The 15,552-nt window shown below is 40.8% G+C and overlaps 1 protein-coding gene across 1 annotated transcript in view; it reads left to right on the top strand.

Moving 5' to 3' along the window:
* Positions 1-1,111: 1,111 nt before the first annotated feature.
* The window catches only part of LOC107295724 (E3 ubiquitin-protein ligase LNX), a gene marked incomplete at its 5' end in the record, with an annotated part of 19,834 nt that continues 5,393 nt past the window's right edge, over positions 1,112-15,552 (top strand). The window contains 2 exons of the mRNA XM_015825045.1: positions 1,112-1,295; positions 7,302-7,530. Of these exons, the coding sequence (XP_015680531.1) occupies positions 1,112-1,295; positions 7,302-7,530 (413 nt within the window). The remainder of the gene's footprint in view (positions 1,296-7,301; positions 7,531-15,552) is intronic.

The raw sequence follows: 15,552 nt of genomic DNA, 5'->3' as shown, positions 1-15,552 counted from the left end.
CAAGGCGATCAAACCGGTCAGTCCTAGAGGAGATCAACCCTGACTGCTCTTTAGAAGGCCAGATCCTGAAGTTGAAACTCAAGTACTTTGGCCACCTAATGAGAAGGAAGGACTCACTGGAGAAGAGCCTAATGCTGGGAAAGATGGAGGGCAATAGAAGAAGGGGACGACAGAGAATGAGGTGGCTGGATGGAGTCACCGAAGCAGTAGGCGTGAGCTTAAATGGATTCCAGAAGATGGTAGAGGACAGGAAGGCCTGGAGGAACATTGTCCATGGGGTTGCGATGGGTCGGACACGACTTCGCAACTAACAACAACAAAAGAAGCTTCGCAACTAACAACAACAAAAGAAGATTCAGGCTTTTCACTGCCAAAAGCTAAATTTCTGAAACTCTAGATGTTTTTGCAATTTTACCCCTGCAAAAAGGTATTTGGAATCTTTAGAAAGATATCCAATATATTTTGGCAGTTACAGAGATCCTAGCTTCATGAAACTTTCTGAAGGGGGTCTGTTGATTTTATCAATACACACACACGCGTACACATACACACAGAGAGAGAGCGAGAGAGACAGAGAGACACAGAAAGAGAGAGAGACAGAGAAAGAGAGACAGACAGTAAAACAGAGACAGAAAGAGAGAGACAGAGACAGACAGAGAAAGAGAGAGATATCTCCCCATGTGCTACTCATTTAAAAGAAATATTCTTCATATGCTCTTCACATATGCATTACTAAGTGGCTGTGAAGCAATTATGTCAAGCCACCGTATTTGTCAGCCTTAGTCTTAGCCATTATTTTACTGCAAATCATCTTTAATAAAAAAAAAATCACACTGGATTAATCAACATGTTCTATGGCCCTGTGTGAGAGAGAGTATTTTTGGTATAGGGTTCCAAAGTTCCGTTTCATAATTTCTGTTTCTGTATTATGTGTTGTGAAACTCTGTCATCATCTTTTCCACAACTATACGGCAGGGATAGTGAAGGAAAGTCAGTTAAGAAGGTGTACAATGGAACAACGAATGAATGAATGATAAACTGGCCCAAATTAACCCGAGACAAGTCCTTTGCCCAGCAACTGAATTTATGTTGGCTTTTTTGTCCTTTGCAGAGTGTCCTTCATGCCGTTACCTGTCATGAAAAAGTGGTGATTGTTCAAAAAGATAATGCAGAGTCCCTGGGAATGACGGTGGCAGGAGGTTGTTTATCTTCGCACAGGGAATGGAATCTACCTATTTATGTCTTAAGTGTGGAACTGGGTGGCGTCATCAGCAGAGATGGCCGGATCAAAACAGGTGATTGCATTAGAGTCCAGAGTGTATTTTGAGATGGGAATCCATCTAGTTCAGCTCAAAGAAATTTCATGTTTCAGTCTTCTTTATGTACTTTTTAAAATATATTTAGCTGGAACAGCTTTTATGTGGTCTTCTTCGGTCATTACTGTTGAATCTTGGGGAGGTTAAATTAGACTACATTGGATCACTGGAACACAGAATATTAAAATAACAGGGTCACAAGGGACCTTGGGGGTCTTCCAATCCCCTGCTCGAACAGGAGACCCTATACCAGGGGTAGGCAACCTTGGCTCTTTTATGACTCGTGGACTTCAACTCCCAGAATTCCCGAGCCAGCCACGCTGAGGGGAAAGGGAGAGGTTTCCAAGCTGAGCCATGCTGGCTCAGGAATTCTGGGAGTTGAAGTCCACGAGTCATAAAAGAGCCAAGGTTGCCTACCCCTGCCCTATACCATTCCAGACAAGTGGCTATCCAGTCTCTTCTTAAAGACCTCCAGCAATGGAGCACCCACAATCTCTGGAGGCAAGCTACTCCACTGATGGATTGTTCTCCCTGTCAGGAAATTTCTCCCTACTTCTAGGTTGGATCGCTTTAATGATCTTCTTCCTGTTACTTCTTGTCCTACACTTAAGTGTTTTGGACAACAGGTCAACCCCTTCTTCTCTTGTGACAGTCTCTTGGGTACTGGAAGACAGCTATCATATCGCCCCAATCCTTCTCTTTGATAGGCTAGACATACTTAGTTCCAGTGCTTTTTTTGGAAAAACAAAAGGTGCCGGAACTCACACATGCCATACAACCCGCCTTGCCTACCCTACAAGGTTCCATCCCAAAAAGGTGCCAGAACTCCGTTCTGGGCGTTCTATAACAAAAAAAAGCCCTGCTTAGTTCCCTTAACCATTCATCATACGGTTTAGCCTCCAGATAAGTTCCTTTTTGCTCTTCTTTGCATTCTTTCTTGGGCCTCAGCATTTATTTATCTTTTTTTTTTGTATCATGATGACCAGAACTGGACAGAGTATTCCAAGTGTGGCCTCACTAGTACAGTATAAAGTGGTACTATCACTTCTCATGATCTTGATGCTACCTCTGTTGATGCATCTTTGGGCTGCATTGGTGTGGTTTTTTGGGGCAGCTGCAGCACACTGCTGGTTCATACTTAAGTGGTGGTCCACTCGGACACCTAGATCTCTCTCACAATTACTACTGTTGAACTAGGGTAATGCTATTCTATACATGCGCATTTGATTTTTCCTGTTTGGGTGTTTTTTTTCTCACCACTGAACTGTATCTTGTTGGATAGGGCCAATGCTCAAGTCTGCCAAGAGTCTATCTTCTAAAGTGTTGGCAGTTCTCCCCACCTTGATGTCATCTACAAATCTGATGAGTTCCCCTTCTCTCTCCTAGCCTAAATTAATTATGAAGATGCTGAAGTGTACTGGACCTAAGACAGAACCTTAGGGCTTCCCATTGCATGCTTCATGTAGATGTCCTTCCATTGAGGACTGTATGTTGAGTGCAGTTGGTCAGTCAGTTTTGAATCCATCTGGTGGTGACGGTGTCTATCTCACATTTTTCTATCTTACCAGGAAGTAAGCTGGAAAAAGTAGCCAACCCTATCCTTGTAAAAAAAAAAAAATCAGGCTAAAATATTACATCAAAAAACCCCAACACATTTCCTTTGTTTATTCTTTATAGGGGCATCTTGCTTACCTTCCAAGAAGTCCTAGAGATTCTTGACACACACACACACACACACACCACCCCCAAATTGGGAGGGATAGACAGACTGAGCAACTGTGAGGTATCCATTTATTAGAATGTAATCTAGCAAACATTTTGGCTAGAGAGGAATTTCCTAGACTTATCTGACAATTTGCGTTGTTTACACCTATAAAGGTACAAATAAGAACAAATAATTATGATTTTTTGTTTTGGAATTTCTACATTTAAGGGGAGCTAAATACAGACATGCATTCTTCTTCCCTTCTGCTTAGTTTAGTTCAAAGGTGTCCAGCCTTGGCAACTTTAAGACTTGTGGACTTCAGCTCCCAGAATTCCCCAGCCAGCCTTGGATGCTGAAGTCCACAAGTCTTGAAGGCTGCTAAGGCTGGACACCCTTGGTTTAGTTTAAAAAAAAGTTATTTAGTTGAAGAAACAATTATTCATCTTGTTACAACCCAAAGAAGCCCACAATAAATAAATGAAAAATATTTTGAAATGCTAGCAATGAAATAACAATAGGGCATAGAGCTGCAATCTTCAGACCATTGGCAGAGCTATATGGCTTTTTAATGCTCTGGTTGAAGGGGCGGGGGGTAGGAGGAGAAAACAGACTCCAAAATACAATACAGTTTGCTAACTCTTCATAAAACACATACGTTTTTAAACAGCAGTACTCTAAATTTCCTCCTGTGGTACCAAGTGGGCAATTTTAAAGAACCAATTCATCAAGATCACGTGAAGTGTTAATACCACTTAACAATGCCTTGGTAAGGCCACACTTGGAATACCGCATCCAGTTTTGGTCACCGCGATGTAAAAAAGATGTTGAGACTCTAGAAAGAGTACAGAGAAGAGAAACAAAGATGATTAGGGGACTGGAGGCTAAAACATATAAGGAACGGTTGCTTGGAATTGGGTATGTCTAATTTAATGAAGAGAAGGACCAAGGGGGACATGATAGCAGTGTTCCGATATCTCGGGGGCTGCCCCAAAGAAGAGGGTGTCAAGCTATTTTCCAAAGTGCCTGAAGGCAGGACAAGAAGCAACGGATGAAAACTAATCAAGGAGAGAAGCAACCTAGAACTAAGGAGAAACTTCCTGACAGTTAGAACAATTAACCAGTGGAACAACCTGCCTCCAGAAGCAGTGAATGCTCCAACACTGGAGGTTTTTAAGAAGAGACTGGATAGCCATTTGTCCAAAATGGTATAGGGTTTCCTGCCTGAGCATGGGGTTGGACTAAATGACCTCCAAGGTCCCTTCCAACTTTACTATTATTATTATTATTATTATTATGGATCATCGCACAGTCAGCCAAATGTTCAGACTGGATTTGGCATTTTGTCTACCTATCGAGTCCTTACCCAGGACCTGGGATAGGCAGATGTGGATGTTTGATGGTATTACAGATATTGTCGCAGGATGGAAGCGGTTCCTAGTAAGCCCGCCTTTTGTAATTGACTGATGGCGAATTTGTCAATGCCAATGGTGTTCAAGTGGTGCTCCAGTTGTTTTGGGATTGCACCCAAGGCGCCTATTACTATTGGTACTACCCTTGCTTGCTTTTGCCACAGTCTTTCTATTTCTATTTGTAGGTCTTTGTATTTTTTTATCTTCTCCAGTTCTTTCTCATCTATTCTGCTGTCTCCAGGCACTGCCACGTCCACTAACCAGACTTTTTTGTCTTTTTTATCGACAATTGTTAAGTCCGGGGTGTTATGTTGCAGGTGCTTGTCTGTTTGAATTCTGAAGTCCCAGAGCAGTTTAATTGTATCATTTTCTATGACTTTCTCTATTTTATGATCCCACCAGTTCTTGCTTACAGGCAAATGATATTTCTTGCAGATCTTCCAATGCACCATTGTTGCTACTTTGTCATGCCGCTGCTTGTAGTCAGTCTGTGCGATCTTCTTGCAGCAGCTTACCAGGTGGTCCACTGTTTCTTCAGCTTCTTTGCATAGGCGGCACTTNACACACACAAGATAACAGCCAGATGTGGCCCAAGGAAAATGGGAGACGCTTCCTGATTTATTAGAAACAAGGCTCCTGAAACACCAATCTCCACTCACTCACATCCACTTCTGACATAACTTCGTGGCATTATTTTTCAGTGAGGATTTTGATTTCCCTAAAGCTCCAGATTTTTCCCACGAAAAAGGGGGAAGTCAAAGCTGAGGAAGAAATGAGTCACCGTGTGTATAGCGATGGGAGTTTTGGATTAGATCCGTGGAGACCCCCTTCAACTCCCCGTTCTGCTGTAAAACTAATTGGGTACTAAGTGGTCATTCACTATCTCTCAGTCTGATCTTACCTCAGATAGCGTCTATAAAAAAATGTACCAAATGCTGGGTTTTTATGCTTCTGAACCGACAGGCAGATCCGTTGAACTGAATGGAATTTAATTTTGAATGCGCATACGTTCTGCTATTATTAAAAATAACATCTGGATCTTCCTGTCAGCTTTTAGCTTAATCTTTTTTACACCGATGGATGTCTACGTATGTTATCCAGTTCCAGCATGACCTATTCCCAAGTGGGAGTCACCATCTAAAATGGCTGAAGATCAATTGAGAACAGAGATGAAATTACCTTATAATTTGTTCCAGATGCCACAAGTCTCTGTAAAAACCTGGTACTTTTTTTTCAGGGTTCTACCCCACATTTAAACTTGTTTTCAGTGCTCACAAATGTTTGCTTGCACATCATTCTTGTTGATAGTGTGCTATGAATTAGCCATGTTTACAAAGGGGGGGACTTTAACATGCAGGTTATGTCATTCCCTCACCTATCTGCATATCAATTTTTAAATGCAGGCTTGTGTGCACTAAAATCCTTAAACCATAATTAGTTATGATTAAATTCAAACTATGAATACCCACTACTAAAAGATGTTGGTGTCTCTTTTATCTTAAACATACGCAAGATGCATGATCATATATCAATTAGTTAATACAATCTAGCATATGTCACTCCGAATAGTATTGTCTAATCAGCATTAGACCCTTTAAATACATAAGGACCCCTAACCCTATATAAGGATATGCAAATATGATAAATAAATAAATAATAGTCAACTACTTGTTTAATGGCCATAGGATGCCAACCATAGAGTTCTTAATTATTTTAATGAGAGCACATGGAGTTTAGTGAACATACTAAACAAATTAGCTTTCCAGATTTGAATTTTTCAAATATAATGTTCATTTGCAGATTAGTTGGCATTTCTAAGTTAGCAGTTTCCAAGAACCTAGCAATCTAGAATTAGTCATGATGATGATCCTAACAATTATAGCAATATTTTAAAAAGCACCAAAACAGACAAACTATCAAATCCCAAAAGTGCTTTTTCACGAGGCAACTGGACTTTCTTGTTTTTCGCTTCTCATCCAAGAAGCTTTTTCAGCTCTGACTGGATGGTGGGGAATGGAAAGATTTATACTCCTTGCAGACAACTGGTCATTTGCATTCTTTTAAAGAGTCGTTGAGGCCACTTGGAGGTTTATTTGTGTCTTCAGGGTCACCTGAGTGGTGCAAATGGGTGTGGAGCCTTCTTGGAACTGCTGAAAGGACTGTGTTGTAGACTGGAGATAGATGTTGTCAAAATCAAAATTGAACAGCCCTCTCTCAACAGAGAGAGAGGGATATGACAGCTCCAGTCAGAGCTGAAGAAGCTTCTTGGATGAAAAGGGAAATGTCTTCAAAGAAAAACAAGAAAGTCCAGTTGCCTGGACTTTGGGATAATTATGACCTAGCTGACTGAGAATCTCCATAGACACAAACCAGCAAAGTTCACAAATACTTAATTTTAACCTGTTTACGATACAGATACAGAATACGCACACTTATGCATAGTCTGTTGCAATAGTCAAAGGCCACAGATGTATTGTCATTCATTCCAGACTGTACACACATCTCTTTTGCCCAAAACAATTGGTTTTCATTTTGTAGATGGTTGATTAAAGCCCAGAGATTAAAAAAATGTCCAAAAAACTAATTTTCTTGAACTTTTGGATCTGGAAACTAAATGTAGATCTGATGCACATTTGCCATAGCTCTGATAGTGTAACTAAAAGATCTTAAGCTGTATGACGATGATTTTGTTCTACAAATGGACTTCAGGGCAGAGCACATACAAAACCCAAATAAAAATATAGTATTATATTAAAAATATATGTGCGATCAGTGGTCATATCCAATTCATAAACAACCTGAGTTGGCCCCTCTCAGAATAGTGAGTGAATAAAAAATGTTTCCACTATTTTGTTTTTCCGTGTCCACTAGGAGATATTCTGCTCAGCGTGAATGGAATTGATCTGACAGGTGTCAGCCGTGGAGAGGCCGTAGCCCATTTGAAAAATGCCTCCTCATCCGTTGTGTTCAAAGCACTAGAACTGAAAACGTGTGAAACCACAGAAGGAGAAAACGGGGACTTATTGAGCGATGCCAATTTGAGCTCCTCAAGTCAGACCGAGTGGTCTCCTTCCTGGGTGATGTGGCTTGAATTACCAAGGTGAGTTCAAGTAAAAGGTCCCGAAAGAAACTGGGGAGAAAGTTGTATGAGACTTACGTGACACTAGCTCAGCTTAATCCACTGCACGGATATTTTAATGAAATCCAGGTTCTTTGAAATCTCTTCTGCTTTCCCCACGCTGTATCTCTCGTAGCTATAGGTCAGGGGTGTCAAACTCAATTTCACTGAGGGCTGCATTAGCATTGCGGTTGCCCTGGGGGGGGCAGGTGGGTGTGGCCAGAGTGGGTGCAGCCTACTGGGTGGGCGATGGAGTGGGTGCAGCCTACTGGGTGGGCGATGGAGTGGGTGTGGCCTAATGGGTGGGCGTGGCCAGTTCTACATCATCTGCATCAAGGGTGCCTATGGGGGGCATGGGCAGGAGTGGGACAGATCTGAGGGTCTCTGGCAGAAGGGGGTGGGACCGGGGCAAGTGCCAAGGCATGGTCCACTGGGGCAAGTGCCAAGATGGCCACCACAAAATTGTACATTGGCTCCCGGCTGGCCTGGGCCAGGGCCAAGGCAGAGGGGGCCGTTCCCTCACTGTTTCCAGGATGGCTTCACGGGCCACATGAAACCACTTCGTGGGCCGCATCCAGCCCCCGGGCCTTGTGTTTGACATGTCTGCTATAGATGGACAATCTATACCCGTGGTGGCGAACATATGGCACGCGTGCCACAGGTGGCACACAGAGCCCTCTCTGTGGGCATGCGCACCGTCGCCCCAGTCCTAGGTCTTCAGCTGGGTTTTATAAAACCTTTTCGCTTTAGGCCTCCGCCGCTGTGTCGCACACCCAACGGGCCACGCCCACCCGGCACCCGACGATACATAAGTGGGTTTTGGGTTGCACTTTGGGCACTCGGTCTCTAAAAGATTTGCCATCACTGATCTACACTGATCTAGTTTAAGGGAGCAAGAAGATCCTGAACAGCTCGCTTCTTTTTTTTTTATAGGCCTAGCCATTACACATTATGCATTACAGGCAGTTCTCAACTTACGGCCACAATTGAGCCCCAAATTTCTGTTGCTAAGTGAGACAGTTGTTAAGTGAATTTTGCTCCATTTTATTTTAACCTTTCTTCCTACCATTGTTAAGGGAACCATTGAAGTTGTTTAGTAACGCAGCTGTTAAGTAGATCTTCCTCCATTGACTTTGCTTGTCAGAAGGTCATGAAATATGATCACATGAACCCGTCATAAATATGAGTCAGTTGCCAAACATCTGAATTTTGATCATGTGCCCATGGGGATGCTTGTTGTTGTTGTTAGTTGCGAAGTCGTGTCCAACCCATCGCGACCCCATGGACAACGTTCCTCCAGGCCTTCCTGTCCTCTACCATCTTCTGGAGTCCATTTAAGCTCACACCTACTGCTTCAGTGACTCCATCCAGCCACCTCATTCTCTGTCGTCCCCTTCTTCTGTTGCCCTCAATCTTTCCCAGCATTAGGCCCTTCTCCAGTGAGTCCTCCCCTCTCATTAAGTGGCCAAAGTACTTGAGTTTCAACTTCAGGATCTGGCCTTCTAAAGAGCAGTCGGGGTTGATCTCCTCTAGGACTGACCGGTTTGATCGCCTTGCAGTCCAGGGGACTCGCAGGAGTCTTCTCCAGCACCATAGTTCAAAGGCCTCAATTCTTTGGCGCTCAGCCTTTCTTATGGTCCAACTTTCACAGCCATACATTGAAACTGGGAAAACCATGGCCTTGACTATACGCACTTTTGTTGGCAGGGTGATGTCTCTGCTTTTTAGTATGCTGTCTAGATTTGCCATAGCTTTCCTCCCCAGGAGTGTGAAAAACAGTCATAAGTCACTTTTTTCAGTGCCGTTGTAACTTTGAACGGTCACTAAATGAACTGTTGTAAGTCGAGGACTGCCTGTACATCCATAGAGCACCCTGCATGAATACCCAGCTTTAGGATCTGGACCACCCCGTGTCTTTGCACACCATCTATGCAGCTTGCAGGCTTCACAGGCACCACTTCAGTTTCTAGCTTGTTTTAAATTGTTTGTCTTTGCCCAGATGTTCAAAAACTCCCCATGCAGTGGTGGTGAAATTGTCCAAGCCACTTTCCTAATTCACCCTCAGCCAGCCTTAAAAAACTGTTCTAATGGGCTAGGAGCAGCTGTGTTATATTTTGGTATGATTTTTTTTTTTTAAACCCAAATAAAACAAAACCATGAAGCACATAGTTTGTTAGCCACTCATAAAATGCATTTAAATGTCTTCTTGGGCTATGATTTATACTTCATTACAACATTTGTCTCAACCTGAAGTTTTAAAGTGAGATACTGCCAGGATGACACACTGTTAAATTTACCCTCAAGCTGAACTTCTGGAGCCTGTAAAATAAGGCAAATTGATTGTACAAGACTCTCTAACTGATTTGCCACAAGCCTTTTGTTTTATTCAGCCTTATTCATATTGATCTAAATATATAAGATTGTACTGTGTCTCGTGAACTGGAAAGCAAATTTTTTGTTTCAGTTATACATTACATGCATGCAAGGATTATTTTTAAGCCATTTTTGGGGAACATTGCACCTCCTCAGAAATATTTCAGGTATTTCTCAAAAAGCATCCGAATAGGTAGAGATTTTATTTTATTTTATTTTTAAAAAAGAAAAGCTGTTGTTCTTTATGAGAAGTTGCAAGGTTTGGTTGGTGGTGAATCTCCAGTTCACCTAAATTGTTTTAAAAGAGAGCAAGGAAGCTCGTGAAGAATAAAGTTCTCAATGTCTAGCTATAGCAGTATAATATCTGTAAATTATTTCTCACATTGCACATATTTTAATCCCTGTAGCAGGGGAAGAAATAGGAGGGTTCAGTAGCACTTGTGTTCTGTTTTGGGACTTGTACAAACTGCAAAAATAATAATAATAGATAAACTCTTAACAGAATAACAGACTAACAGAGCTGGAAGGGACCTTGCAGGTCTTGTAGTCCAACCTCTTTGATTAATAATAATAATAATAATAATAATAATAATAATAATAATAAGTCAGTTGCAAAAGGCGGCCTTACTAGGAACTGCTTCCATCCTGCGACGATATCTGTAATACCATCAAACATCCACATCTGCCTATCCCAGGTCCTGGGTAAGGACTCGACAGGTAGACAAAAATGCCAAATCCAGTCTGAACATCTGGCTGACTGTGCGATGATCAATAATGATGATGATGATGATGATGATGATGATGATGATGATGATGATGATGATGATGATGATGATGATGATGATGATGATGTCAAACTGCCGGCCCAGTTGTGGTGAAACCGAACTCACCCCATTGCCGGCAATGGCAAAAAAGTTGTGATACGTCACGACACGTCCCGTGATGCTGCAAGTTTGACACCCCTGCCCTATACCATTTCAGACAAATGGCTGTCCAGTCTCTTCTTAAAATCTTCCAATGTTGGAGCATTCACAGCTTCTGGAGGCAGATTGTTCCATTGATTAATTGTTCTAACTGTCAGGAAATTTCTCCTTAGTTCTAGGTTGCTTCTCTCCTTGGTTAGTTTCCATCCGTTGCCTTCAGGTGCTTTGGAGAATAGCTTGACTCCCTCTTCTTTGTGGCAGCCCCTGAGATATTGCAACACTGCTATCATGTCCCCCCTCGTCCTTCTCTTCATTAAACTAGATCTTGATCTGATTCAGCATAGGTCTGTCTCTTCAAAATGAAGCCCAATATGGTTTGCTTGTATTTTGCAATAACCTGTTTACTCCCCATTGCTTTATCTAAGCCATCCTTTAATTCTGTGGCATATATGTTTAATAGCAAATCAGTTGATAGAGAACATTTGAAAATACGCTTGTGAAAATGTGAAATGTATATTGTGATTAAATGATCAAGACACATTGAAGTAGGCCTCCAGTGACATAATACCCCCAGACCGATATCAGGACTCCTTCTATTTATCGATAAGAATTGTTTAGAGTTTTACAGTTGTACATATAATTGGCTATGACTAATGGAATAAAATCTGCAGGGATTCCTTTACCGTTTACCTAGTTCTACATTCCATGCGACTTTATGAAGCCCATCAAGTATCAGTCTGAACCATAGATAGAATTTACCTTATTCATTTTCCCTATCAAACTACTGGCTTATAAATGAGAGGTTTAAACCAGAGCTGAGAATTAAAATGGACTGGGTAGAATTGAGGAAACAAAGAAACGAAAATTTAAGAAGAAGTGAGCCCTGCAAATAAAAGTGAATTCTTAAGAGAGAGCTGGAAATGGGAAAGGGGAAAAAAATGTGAGAACCAAGAAAAACATCAAAGGGTCAAGAGAGAAAGGGGGAAAAAAAGAAATATTGATGAGACTTTAAGCAGAGTCAGATCTGGAGAATTATATGAACACGTCCATGAAGTCAACAGAAGCTGGGGTGAACTCAGTGGAGACTTAAAGAGTTTTTAGATTCTGTAAATACTTAAGAAGGGGTCTTGGAGAGAAAGAGACAAACAAAGAATACAGATTCCCCAAAAATAAATATTAACATACTAGCTGTACCCAGCCACGCGTTGCTGTGGCTCAGTCTGGTAAAAGCGTGTGTTGCTTTTATGTCCAACAGATGGCGCTGTTTTTCAAAAAAGCATGTTTTTACCTGTCACAGGTGTGACATCTATATAATATAGGTATATAAAATGCGCATATTCGAATGCAACGTTGTGTCAAAATTTCAAAGCAATCGGTGAAGAACTTTCGGAGATTTAAGATTTTGAACAAACGAACATTTACATTTTTATTTATATAGATAAGCAGAGACTTATAATAGTGCAAAGCACAAATGGAGAACCCCTGGTCTTTTAATTATTAGCAAGCTTACCTTTAATCAACCAACTCATTGCTGGAAAATGTAACTGGAGTTTCACAAGGTCCTTTCCCCCAAAATAGAAAGATGAGTGTACGTGTTATGGGACACCCAAGCTAGAGCAACCTTAGCAAGGATCAGATTAAATAGCTTAAACGCTGGCTTAAAAGCGTAACAAAAATGTTGTCCTCAGCACACATCCTTCAGACAGGAAATGCAGTGATGCTCAACATTATCTTCTTTATTTTACAATAAAGAAATAACATTACCTTGTAGCTTTCCGGGGAAATTTAGCAGTTGCATGATATTTACCAATAGCATGGCAAAATCACTTTCATTATTCCTGCCTTATTGGAACACGCCTTGTTCACGGATAGAGTTGTTCCAAAAAAAAAAAAAAGGACAACTTTGTCTGGCTTATTATTTTGCACAAAATTTGGAAGGGTGTGTGTGTGTGCGTGTGTGTACTTTAATTCCCGTATCCTCAAAGAAAAGGTTTTGCTTTCTTAACACCAGCCGCAACTTTTACTGGGGGCTCTTTCTTCCCATGCCAAACTATACATGTACTGGCTTCTCCATCCTTCCCCTCTCTCTATGGCCTCTTTTACCGAAGGAAAACTACCCACCATGTCAGCAGGTTTGGAAACAGGAAATTCATTGTAATCGTATCTCCAGCTGCAGCACCACTCGCAGAAAGGAACCACAGTCTGTATGAAAACCGAGGGGAATTAGTATGCTGGGCTGGTGTGTTGGGTCTTCAAAAAAATTCAGATGAAAGGGGAAAGAGGCAAAAGCTGATTAGAACTGACAGGAACAGAGGTGTATTTCTTATGAGTGCTTGCTTGTTTGATTAGACACTCCGAACCCAGTATTTGGATTCTCTCGCTCCACAAAACAGATTATCCCATCCTTCGGCCTTGCCTGGCGAGTGGTATTGACCGCCTTATTTTTTTTTTTTTCCATTCTTGCCTTTCTGAGTTTTGCACGCCACATCTGGAAGCCCTTTAGGCAGGTCTTTTTACCAGAATATGCATCACATTAATACACATTAACTCATTTCCCCTTTGTCTAAGAACGTCACCTCTTAGGAGTTCCCACTTTGTGCTACGAAGGGCAACTGACCGTCCAGCGAAAGCCGAAGAAAGGTTAAATAGGCCTCCGGGATATTTTTTCTTTCGTTCTTGAACTGTCTTGGGAGAAATAAGGATCCTATTAAATGGGCATTTCAGACTGGAAATCTTTTGTGAGTTATTTAACATGGGCCGATTGGTCGTTCTAAATCTAAAGGCACCTTCACAAACAAGGACACTTGACAAATCAATACAAAAAAAAAGAAAGATTTGCAGAACAGGTAGTCCTGAACTTACCATAGTTTGTTTAGTGACCGTTCAGAGTTACAACGGCACTGAAAAAAGCGATTTATGATCCACACTTATAGCCATCGTAGCCCCCCCACGGTCACATGATCAAAATCCAGGTGCTTGGCCACTGGCTCATGACCGTTCCAGTGTCCGGGGGTCATGTGATTTATCTTTTGTGACCTTCGGACAAGCGAAGTCAATGGGGGAAGCCAGTTTCATTTAACAACTTTGTTATGAAATTAACAACCGAAGTGATTGACTTCATAACTGTGGCAAGAACGGCTGTAAAACGGGACAAAACTACTTAACAAATGTCTCGCTTAGCCACAGAAATGTTAGGCTCAATTGTGGTCGTAAGTCGAGGATTATCTGTCTAGAGCAGGGGTAGGCCACCTTGGCTCTTTTATGACTCGTGGACCTCAACTCCCAGAATTCCTGAGCCGGCCATGCTGAGGGGAAAGGGAGAGGTTTCCAAGCTGAGCCATGCTGGCTCAGGAATTCTGGGAGTTGAGGTCCATGAGTCATAAAAGAGCCAAGGTTGCCTAGCCCTGGTCTAGAGGACAAGGGATGGAGAAGGCAATTTAGAAGAAAAAGGGAAGGGCCTGTTGCTTCTCCTAAAGCTAGAACGAGAAGACCTTCGGGGCTGCAGCAGTATCACCGGAATTTCATATACAGTCATCTGGAGGTTGATACAGAAAGGCCGTTCCTTTGTGCAGATTCAAGGCTGCACCCCCACGAAACAATTGTGAAAGAGAGATGTTCTAATCTAAAGAATTACGCTGGCAATTCCTCCTGCCATTCTCATCCATCTGAAATTAGGCTGGAAGTAGGAAGTGTGAACAAAAGCTAATGCTGCTCGGCACAGATCACACATTTGCTAGATGTTTATTTCACTTTGCCCTTTCCAAACACAATTTTTTCCCCCAGGGGAGCTTTAAAACTCCAATGGAAAAGGGAGGGAAACCTTTAACACCCCCTCCCCCGTGTTCTTTATAAAATTATAAATTAAGCAAAATTATCAAAATGAAAGGGAGTCACAAGTGTTACTAACAAAAGAGCAGCAGTGCTTTGGTGTCTGTCAAAGGATGTATTTTCCCTCTAATACTATAGAAACTAATATATATTAATTATATTAATTATATATTATATTAATTATATTATTATATTATATTATATTATATTATATTATATTATATTATATTATATTATATTATATTATATTATATTATATTATATTATTATATTATATTATATTATATTATATTATATTATATTATTATATTATATTATATATTGTATTATTTATATTATATTATATATTGTATTATATTATATTAATTATAATATAATATATCATAGCATAGCATTGTATTTATATTATATTGTATATATTATATATTATGTTATTATATGTTTATATTATATTATATTATATTTATTATATTATATTATATTATATTATATTATATTATATTATATTATATTATATTATATTATATTATATTATATTATATTATATTATTATATTATTATATTATATTATATTATTATTATTATTTAGATTTGTATCCCGCCCTTCTCCCGTAGGACTCAGGGCGGCGGACAATCAATTAAAATACACAAATAACAATACGGATTTAAAATTGATTAAAAGGAATATTAGAGAATTGTCCAATTTAAAATATTAATTAAAACCCCTCTTAAAATTACCCTAGGCCAGTCCTGCAAGCTGGAATAACCAAGTCTTGAGGGCGCGGCGAAAGGAAGGGAGATCAGGGATAACCCTGATCTCTGGGGGCAGTTCATTCCAGAGGGTGGGAGCTCCCACAGAGAAGGCCCTCCCCCTTGGGGT

The sequence above is a fragment of the Protobothrops mucrosquamatus genome, unplaced genomic scaffold (genome assembly GCF_001527695.2).
Source record: "Protobothrops mucrosquamatus isolate PMUCROS unplaced genomic scaffold, P.Mucros_1.0 scaffold2458, whole genome shotgun sequence".
In the NCBI taxonomy this organism is placed as follows: Eukaryota; Metazoa; Chordata; class Lepidosauria; order Squamata; family Viperidae; genus Protobothrops; species Protobothrops mucrosquamatus.
This window is presented reverse-complemented; position numbering and strand designations above follow the sequence as displayed.